This window comes from Lonchura striata, chromosome 11 (assembly GCF_046129695.1).
Source record: "Lonchura striata isolate bLonStr1 chromosome 11, bLonStr1.mat, whole genome shotgun sequence".
NCBI lineage: Eukaryota > Metazoa > Chordata > Aves > Passeriformes > Estrildidae > Lonchura > Lonchura striata.
The window spans coordinates 10395373-10405906 of NC_134613.1; the positions used below are offsets into that span (position 1 = coordinate 10395373).

A 10534-nucleotide genomic window follows, 5' to 3' on the forward strand; every position below is an offset into this window, starting at 1 on the left:
CTACTACAACAAAACCCTAATCACAAATGTTCATCCCAGCCTATAAAGGGGATTACCTCTTTGATAATTTCTTGACTGGCCAGGAGTGATACATTCTAAATGCTAATGATGTTTTCTTAATGTACACACTGTTCAGTCCAGCAGCAAGAAGTGATGAAGAGAAAATACAGTAACTGTGATTTGACACCTGTCCTGGCATAGCTATAACCAGAAAAGCAGAACAGGGATATGGCAGAAGGCATCAGCAAGACAATGGGAGAAAAATGGCCACAGGTTTGACTGAGCACTGCTCTCGGGCTGCTTCAGACAGAGAACTCTTTGGGGCAAATACACTCCGCTTTATTCACTGTTCGTGCACTTAGAAATGAAGTGAGATACGACGTTCTTGGCAGAGATGATAGACGCTACATTAATATACATGCTAATATTTGGGGATTTCTGTCCTTTTTACACTTCAAATCCAGGGAGGATGCTTATTCTGCCGGCTTTCTGTGGAGAGAAGGAGCAGGTCTACATGAATGGAGCAGAGTAGACCAGGGACAGAGGCAGTTTTCGAATAAGGGGAATGTGCGACAGGGTAGGAACAGGTTCTCTAGATGTGAGACCTCCCTGTCCCACTCCAGACGGACCTCCCTCTTTCCGATTTCTTGTCCTCAACTCCCCCCACAAAAAGCCGCAGCCTCTGCCCTGGGACATCCACCATTTAGGTCCCTTGACAGAGTTCGGTCCCTCATCCCCACCGTCCTTCTCCCGTGTCCCTTCCCGGCAGGTCCCAGCGCTGGCCAGCCCCCAGCGCGGCCCGGGACGGGACGAGCCCCCCGCAGCGGCGAGGCTGGGAGAGGGCAGAAGGGGACGGCCGGGGCCGGAGAGCCGCCGTGCCGGGAAGGACCCGGGGCTGCGGTCCCCGCCAGACCCACCCGCCCCGCCGCGGCTCCCGGCGCTGCCCGCGGGCCGGCGCCCACTCACCGCGCACGAGCCCCGCCGCCGCCAGCAGCCACACCGCCAGCTCCTGGAGGCCCATCCCGGGAGAGCCGGCACCGCGAGCGACGGGCACGCCAACAGCAGCGGCGGCTTCTCCCGCCGCCGAGCCCCGCCAGCCCCGAGCCGCGGATCCGGGCCGCTGGGAGCCGCCGGCGCCCCGGGCACCTCCGGCAGCTCGGCCCCTTCCTGCGCCCGCACCGGAGCTCGCCCTACGGCGCCGCCGGCCCGGGCGGAGCGGAGGGATGCTGACGGCCCGCCTCCCCGACCTGCCTCTCGCCTGATGGATTTCCCTCCCTTCCCTAATCCTCGAGCGTCTCCGGGCCGGAGGGGAGGGAGCGGAGCCGCTCGCAGGCTGCTGCGGCAGCCGGAGCGATGCGGCGCGGCTGGGCGAGGGGCCCCCGGCATTATAGAGCCGAGAGCGGGGGCGGCCCCCTCCCCTGCCGGGCAGCCGCGCCCGCCGCACCCGCTGCCCGCCCCGAGCCCGCAGCGGCACCGCGGGGAGCCGCGGCTGCTCGGGGACGGGAGAGCAGGGCAGGGGAGCCGGCCCGACCGCCCCGGGGAGCGCACCCTGCCCGCGGTGCCCCACAAGCCAAAGGGCGTCAGGGCCTCCGAGCCCCCCAGCGCTCCCCAGCCCTCGTCGGCACAGCTCATCCCCCTTCACCATCGGCAGCGGCTGCTGCTGTTGTGAATTAGTCCAGCAGTGCCCCGAGCCGGATAACCTCTGCTGGGGGCGAGGAGGGCAGTGGAAGGGGAAGGCAGCTAGGGCACAGACCAGTCCTTGCTGGCCTTAGCCAGCAGCTTGGCTTAGGTCACACCTAGGACTGGAGAGCAATGGCCACAATGATGTTGCACACGTGGCTGTTAAATCCCCAGCAGAGATGCGGGGCTAGGGGCTGGATGTTTTGTCTAGATATGAGAAAAAAAGCCATGGCCAAGGGGCATTGTGTTTAGTGCTTGACAAACACATGACAGTAAAATGGTACCTAAACTCTTGCCTGGTACAGGTATAATGCACCACGGTTGGAAAGCAGGCCTAGAAAATTTGATGCATTTTGTTGATTGTCTGGTTCCTATCTGCAGCTCTAAGTGCAAATTTGACACCATGGATGGGTTATTTCTTTCAGTCCAAATCCCTGCCCTTCAAATCCAGTTGCTACATAAATGAATGTCCTAGGCAGCTGCACTTGAAAAGAATGGTATTGAAGGATGTTGTCATTTGTAAGGGGTAACTAAGTGCTTGTTTTTCAAATGGCCATCAAACAGCAATTTATTTAGCCATGTTAATTTTCAGCTTTAAAAATCCAGGTTATCTGTTTCAGTTTAAGCACTACCTAATTTATGTAACTACTGTTTAAGTGTTTTTAAATGTTGAGACAAAAGCAGATGCATCTTGGGGCAACTTGAGTAGTTCAGCAATTGGCGCATCATGTGTTCCAGCTGTCACATATGGCAGGACTGAAACCTTCCCCTTGCAACTCTTCAAAAGCCAAGTAATAGCTGGAGGGTTTTTGGGTTTTGGTTGGATTTTTCTTCGGTAAGATATTGACCTTTTTGGACAAGCCAGCCAGCAGACAAGAGCAAGTTGCTAGGGGAGCTCTGTGTTATTCGCAGAAAAAAAAAAAAAAGCTACTATTATTCATTTGTACTTCAGCTTTCCTGTGGCAGTGCTCTTAGTATCTGGATTTTTGCCTTGTCTCATTTTGGAAAGGATTTGTTTTCTTTCCTCCTTCTACTATTATCCACTGCTGTTTTGGCACAGGTGCCCCAGATATTTTTGGGTGTTCAGTAAACAGCATGAATTGTTCAGGCAAGAAATTTGGAGAGGAAATCTATAGTTCATGGCTGACCTCTACTGTTGGCTTATTTTTTTGCTTCATACTTGGCTTTGTTAACAACTGCTTCACCCCTTCGTGATGAATACAGGGTCAACACCATGGACAATCCAAGGTCTCAAAAGGTCAAATCTTCAGGACATGGTGCTGAAACTTCAAATTCCTGTAGTATAAATGAAGAAATAATTTTTAACTATTTCTTTTGTAAATCTTGATTTATATTGTTTGTGACAGTCTTGTTTTCATCTGATGTTAGCAAATTGAAATTTATAGGCACTTCAGAAATTCTTTTGATATTCTTTAATAATAATCAGCACCTCAACTCCTTGATTAAACTGCATTCAATCAGTTGCATTCTTACTAAAGGTTTTACCTTTCAAGTCAGAGATTCTGCTGTGAATGCACACAAATGGCAGGGAAAAGTCTTATCTGCTTTCTGTAGATATCCTGGCTAATAAAAGTTAATTTCACAAACATTTATAGCTATAAATATAATGTAGATATTAGCAAAAAAGATTAGAAAAATATTACCGAAGTCCTCTAAAAGCCCTTATTTATGGCACTGGTTATCTCTATAGAATTTGGTGTTTACAACTTAAAAGCAAGTGGTACAATCTGTGGCCAGCAGAGGCTTTCTTTGCCTGCAGGGTGCACCGGAGGCAATACCCACTCTTCTCTCAGCTTTGATTCTTCTCTCTCTGCTATCCAGCCAGGTGATTTGGAGGCAGCTGTTTCTTCTCCCTAGACAATAACTTCTTAGACACAGTGATGAATGTGAGTTCACTTTACAGTCACAAGCCACAGAAACCACTGTAGGTTTCCCAGCACACCTTCCCAACACAGTTGGGTGTTTGCCAGAAAATAAATAAGCCATTAATGTCTGTTTGTTTTTCACATACATGGGACATAATTAGAAACAGCCAATTGTGTGTGTGTCTGTTTGTGAATAAGCAATTGCTCAAGGAGACAACATTATGCACAGATCAGGTCACATATGTCCAGGTCAGGCATGTGGTAATAGTGTGCATCTAGTACTGGTGTGCTGTCTATTGCTTCTTTATCTGATAAGCAAAGATGTAAATAAGTCAATGTGCAAAAGGCTTCACTCAATTGCTATTTCAGGTCTATTTTGAGTCTGAGAGAGGCACAGAGCTGCTAGAGAAACAGCTACAGGATTCTGAATTAGTGTGTCTATAGAAGAGACCTCACCATTGACTGTAAGATGCTTGTTTATAGCCAGAGACCATCCTCCTTGTTGGGTTTACAAGGCTAATCTCATGTGTTGGTCAGTGAAAAGAGACAGGGACTGAAGAATGTTCAGAATTACTCATGCAGTCTTTACAAGATGTTGCAGTTGCCCAAGGTTTATAATATCCCAGAACTGTGAGAAATACCATCTTTTTCTCTTTGAATAGATCTGCAGATGAACAAATCGTGCATCTTCCTGATGTGCAGAATGATAAAATAGCCCTGAGAAGAGGCCGATAGTGAAGAAGTGATTATCTTATACTGTATCCATCTACAGTGACTGCAACACTCTCTGACTTTGATCTAATTATTGTGCAATTGCAATGACCTGGGGCTCCATATCAGAAAATAATGTTCTTTTTCTTCTTTTGTAAAAAGTAATTACAGAGAGTATTTCTGAACAGTGCTCAGATGAGAGGAATAAGGATTTTTCAAATTTGCCTAATGACTTCACAATTAATGAGTAAGACTTGTGGTCATTTCTGTCATGCAAACGTTTTTCAGAATTCATACTTGTCTTTTATTGCTGTTAGCGTGCACTCACATTAAAGTGTGAGCATATTAAACAACAGTGGCAGCACCTCTGTGTTCCTGTGAATGGAACATCACAAATGCTGTAACTACAGAGATTTCTCAGCATATCTACCCTACAGGTGCTTTCCTCTGTCAGAAGAAATATCACATGTTTTCACTGACATCATCCTCAGCACGTTTGCACTTTGATTTCTGTATAAGGAATTATTGTTCCTCTGATTTCAGCCTCTGTCAGGTCCTTCTGATGCATTTTTTAGTTCCAGGGCTTGGTATTCATTTCTCACTGACATACAAGTCATATTACAGAGTTGCTTTGCCATCTTTTTGGATGAGTGTAAATAAGAGAAAGTTGACAAAACTGCTTTTCTTCACCCTGGTTAATTTTAAATAACTACATAATTTAGGGTTTACAGAAGCTAATTAAAGTTGATAGGAAATCTGCATTTTAGGCCTACAGCTTTAACAGATCCTCATCTATAATCATCTGAATATCAACCTTATTTTTCTTATCCTAAAGCAACACACTAGAAATTTTTCTTTCCTGAAAAAATTACCATCTGCTGCAATTTAAATAACTAACATGAATTCCACAAAAATGGTCATTTGGTCTGTAAAGACCATTTTAATAAGGCTTTTTGACCATAAAGCTAAGCTCAAACCCTTTCAAAGACAGAATGTTGTAGCAAAACTGAGAACAAATTCGTTTAAACTTTGGACTTATATTTGAGGTGGGGGACATGAAACAGTTAATTCTTGCAAAGCCAAATTTTTACAGCCAAGATTTCTAAAAGAAACACTAGTCAGGGTGCCCTCATCTGCTAGAGAATACTGAATTTTGGTCTTTAGAATCCTCCTAATGGCTAAGTTTATCAGACACATACAATTTTAATATGGCTTTGGGGAGAAATTTTTTTTTTTTGTCTTGTAATGTATGGATTACAAATATACAACTATATATCTTACTTTGCATAAACCAGCACTCTCTAATATTCCTTCCTAACTTCTCCTGCAAAGTCTCAGTATTGCTACTAAGGACATCAGTCTAGTCCTTGTATGATTTACTTTAACCAGTCACTGGTGAAGCTGATGTTTTTCAAGCATGTGCAGCAACAAACATCACCTATCATCTCTATTTGAAATGAGACCTTGTGCTTTTTTTAATTGCCCCTCTGTACTGGCACAGCAGAGAGAGAAGCAGCTGGGCTGTGAAGGGCAAATGCCCAGGTGAGTCACTGGAGACAGGGAGGAATTCAGAGAGGAATTCAGAGAGGAATTCAGAGAGGAATTCATTGCTCTCAGCACTGGAGAGTGGCAGCCGGTCATGGCTCAGTGCAAAGTGCTCTCTCCAGCCAGCTGGTGACAGTCCTGCATGGAAACTGTTGCAAATGGGAGCATTCAGAGAATGGAAACAAAAATCAATAATTTTTGTTGTCGGAACACAGCATATTTGGAGGCTGTGGATCCTTTAGAGACAGACAGATTTTTAAAATGAGATTCCTTGCTAAACTCAAAGGAACTCTCAAAGCAGCTACTAAATTGTTTCATTGATGAAGAGCTTCGGACCTCTGGAGGAGGGGCCAAAACTACTTTAAATATAGGGTTTGATGGAAAATTCACGACAAACAACTCAAAACACTAGATATGATCTATTTTATCTGAATCCCTTACAGAAATACAGACTTCGTTGGTGTTTGTGGAGCACTGAAGATGGGCTGTGGGTTTGACATGCTCAGGAATTGGAGGCTGTGTTTTTCCACATGGGCAGCACAGCATGGAGCAGCCGTGCTCTGATTTCCCAAACACAGCAAATGTGAGCAGCAGAAGGTGCCTGCTGGCTCCCAGGCTTGCTGGGATGGCCAAGGGTGTGGGAGTAGTGGATCCCTCTTCCAGCTGGGTTTCTGCTGTTATTGTTTGCAGCACAGTCGGTGGGATTTCTCCCTCTCATTGCTGCTTCCAAAGCCCAGCTGCTCTCCCCGTTACATCAGCTGCAAAGCCAGCGTAGGTGGGTGCAGCGAGTGCCAGGAGCATGGCTCGGGGAGCAGGGCTGTCAGAGGAGTGACAAAGCACATGCCGAGCCCCCTAACACGAGCCCCTGCTGACCAGCCAGAGAAGGGGGCTGCTGCACTGGGGTGAATGAATGTCTTGTAACCACATATTTAAGCAGCATATAGGAAATGCAGCCCTCGGTCATCTGTGACTCATCTCCTCAGTACTGGAGAACCTGACAGAGTAAAGACCAAGTAACAGCCCCAGCAGATAGCCAGAGAACCATTTCATGAGCCAGCTGCAGGTGAGCAATCACAATAGGCACAGGCACAGAGGGAAGACTTTTCCAGTACCTAGACCTGCCTTTGATTTTGGTGATAGTTGGCTCTCAAAATAAAACTTCTCTCTTTTCCAGTAACATCAAAAGGGTTTTTGTTAGTCATGACTGAATGTAAATTGCTTTCAGTGTCTTTTTCTTGAACTAGATTTAAAAGACTACAGATAGTTCATACATTTATTATGGACTATTTTTTTCTAAAATATCTTTTTATTATGACAGAATGAAAAATGGGAGATTTGGGACAGAGAGGGAGGAAGCGACTGTCTGATTTTTCAATGCTTTTAATTAGGTAGGAGGATTTTTCAAGCTTGGATGAGCTTTCTGGAATTTGCTTAAGGATTTGTTTTGCAAGAGAAATTTTAGACCACTGATTATTTTAATGACTAATTAGAAGTTTAAAAATATGATAAAAATAAAGTTAAAATCTGACTTAAAATTTGCCTACTAATTAGACCAACATATTTGGAATGTCTTCTTATATTCAGAGAGAATTTTGCCTCAGCTCTAGGAGTATCTTTCTCTGCACATCTTGCTAGGGCAGATATAAGAAATCCTTAATTTTATAACTCTATTGGTCTAGAGTTTTATCTGTTTGCTATGGTATGAGAGCATGTGAAAAATTATCATGGTTACCTGAGCCAGACAAATACAAAAAAGAAGCTTACAGTAGCTTCTATTTTCACATTTCAAGATCATTTTTAATCAGGGTGTTTGGATACTGAGATGCCTTTTAATGAAACCAAATTTTCAGAGATTTGTCTGGTTTTACTGTCTACATAGAGCATCTCCTTACCTAAAACTGTGTTTCTGCTATTGCTAATTTACATAAGTATACCTTAATTTTTAAATTTAAGCTACTACTCCTATTAAATCTTTTGGGATGCCTAAATAAAAATTCCATGGGTCTCTTTAATGGCTGTAATTCAAGGTTATCTTTTATCATGGTCAAATTGTTCTTCTGGATTCCTGGTTAATTGTGAAGATAATGCAATGTGGCAGGTCAGAAGCAACAATGACATTGCTAATACCAGCCTGCAAGGATACCCTTTAAGTAGCTGAGATGACTTGAATATTTTGAGTAATAATTTAATCTATCTGTTTGTTGATGGGTTGTCTGTGGTACTGATTTTTATAATGCAAAAATGTCAATGTTTTCATGATGATCATCATAAGAAAATGTTAGTAATAGTATTTTTTTTAAAAGCCCTGCTGTGATTTAGAACCTATGTCATACCTTCTGAAGAAATTCTCGGGACCTTCATTCTTAGGGGGACCAAACAAATTTGAATGCCTAAAAGTGAGTTTTCTAAGCAGGCCACTGCATTTCATTCTTTGCAATAAAATAAATAATAAATTGACAAACTGTAGTTGAAAATTTTACTCTACCATTGGTATGAATTTTAATTTTTGAAGTTCAAATCTAGTGTAACAGACACATTGAAACAGTTGATTTTGAAGTTGTGAGTGTCCAAGTGCAGAAATACCCAGTTGGATGTGTTTCAAGGACAGTTTCCCCAGCTTTCCCTGGCAGAGGGGGCTGAGCTGAGCAGGCTGCGTGGAAGGGCAGGCACAGGAGCTGCAGGGCTCTGCTGGCCACTGCCCTGTCAGTGGTGCTGGTTCCTGCACTGCAGCCTGGCAGGGACGTGCTGCTGCCACTGCTGCCCTGCTCTGGAGCTGCCAGCCCAGGAAATCCTCCTGCACTTCACAGAGCTCCTGAGCTGCTCTAGGTTTCTCCTGCCTTTTTATCCTGGTGTACAGTTTGTGTGCTTGGTGCATTGTATTGCTAGATTCGGCCCCAAATTCCAGTTTCATTGGAGCATTTTTCTAGTTTTGAAGAGAGTTCTCCTTTAGGAGGAGGAGAGAATAGATTTGTACTGTGAATGTGGAAGTGCCCAGGTGATAAAGGGCAGGATGCTGACAGGTTTCCCACCTGAGGGAGACTGACTGGATTTTTAGGATTTAAGACAGAAACAGAAGAGACAGAGGTGCTATCTTGAGAGCATTAGCTTTATTACAGTGTTGGCACTCTTCATATAGATGCATATTCAACTTCTTTCCCCTTTTTGAGTTGAACTGGCTATCTACTTAGCTAGTATGGCTTATCTTTAATGAAAGGATTAACTGAATTTTGGATTAAACTTTAATGATGTTTCTTTTGCTAGGAAAGTAAGTAATTGCAGAACTGCCGATTTTGCGGTTCTTTTCTCTTTTTTGTTTCAACCACATCTGGGAATTCATACAGCATCTTATTGTTGGTGATAGCACGTATTCAAGTTAATAATTTAGGAAATTTAGTCCTGTAATTCATAAATCTGTGAGAATTATTGAGATATTTTCAATGCATCTAATTTCTTCCACAGGGACAGCATAGACCATGAAAAAAATTAGAATTTCCTTGTCAAAGATGGGGCTGAGACACAAAGCAAGTTGGAAGAAGATTACAGCCAGGTAGGATTTGAATTTTTCTATTTGAACATCTTGCTAGAACCACATGAGTCTAGAGAGTCTTCCTTTAGGAAAATTCCATTAAATTGAAACAAATTAGGATTGAAATGAAGTTTGGTAAAATATTTAGCAGAATTCTGCTTCTCAATCTCCTCTTCATTACTTTAATGATCAGGAACTAACAAAAGAAACTGGATTCATTCCAAGCTGTTGTTCTAACGTGTGAGCTCCCCTGTTTCATTAAGGTGCCTGGTAGGTACATGTGGAAGACTTGGAGTAGGCTCTGAGAAGAGTAATATGAGAGCTACTCAAGGCAGACTGGTGACTAAATACTGGGAATACATTCAGGACTCAAGTGTGCTCCTCTCTCTCCATTTGTGCTGAAGGCATCTGTGCCCTGTGTGTCTGAAGTGCCTTATAGAAATGGATTAAAATTTCACTATGAAAAATGAGTGTGATTTATTCAATTGATGCTTGTATTACTGGTGGAATTGGGTCTTAATAGCAAGGCATATTTATGTGTATGGCATAAATTATCACTGGTTAAAGTATATGATCATGGAATATCCAGAGCTGAAGGGCCCCATAAGGATCTTCAAGTCCAGCTCCTGACACTGCACAGAACTGCCCCAGGAGTCCCCTGGGACTGAGAGCATTGTCTAAATGCTTCTGGAATTCTGGCAAGCTTGGTGTGTGACCACTTCCCTGGGGAACCTCTTCCAGTGCCCAGCCACCCTCTGGGTTAATGATGACATTACAGAGGCATTGTTATTTCTAACTGGAGATTATCCTATGTACAATCAATTTCCTGACTTTTCCGGATGGATTCTGTAAGGTTAAGCATCTGGGGCAGAAGCATTCCCCTTCCTGAATGCTTTTTTAAGACAGACTAAAAAACGTGTTCTTTCAATGAGTGAAAAAATGATTGCTGTCTTTAAAAAACATTATTTTCTTCTGGGAGAAAGTTTTATTAATCACAAGTTGATTTTTTTTTTTCCTTTATAATTGGGTGTTATTTATAAAAGTTCTTGAAGTGAATCACAGAATTCTGAACTTTCAAATTCTCTGCAAATAGCAATGAAACTTGCCTTAAGTGTAAATGAGCAACAATTTAAATATTAACTATCAGTTGATATTTCACATTGCTTCCCACATACTCATTTGTAAA

At 43.4% G+C, this 10534-nt stretch overlaps 1 protein-coding gene across 2 annotated transcripts in view; it reads right to left on the minus strand.

Moving 5' to 3' along the window:
• Nucleotides 1-1129, minus strand: part of LOC110471410 (neuronal acetylcholine receptor subunit alpha-7) — a 35011-nt gene extending 33882 nt beyond the window's left edge. For both annotated transcript variants that reach the window (XR_002465589.3, XM_021532028.3), the window contains exon 1: nucleotides 967-1129. Coding sequence is in view for 1 of the 2 variants with exons in the window: in XM_021532028.3 (XP_021387703.1) it covers nucleotides 967-1021 (55 nt within the window). In the remaining variant the exon portion in view is untranslated. The remainder of the gene's footprint in view (nucleotides 1-966) is intronic.
• Between the last annotated feature and the right edge of the window lie 9405 nt (nucleotides 1130-10534).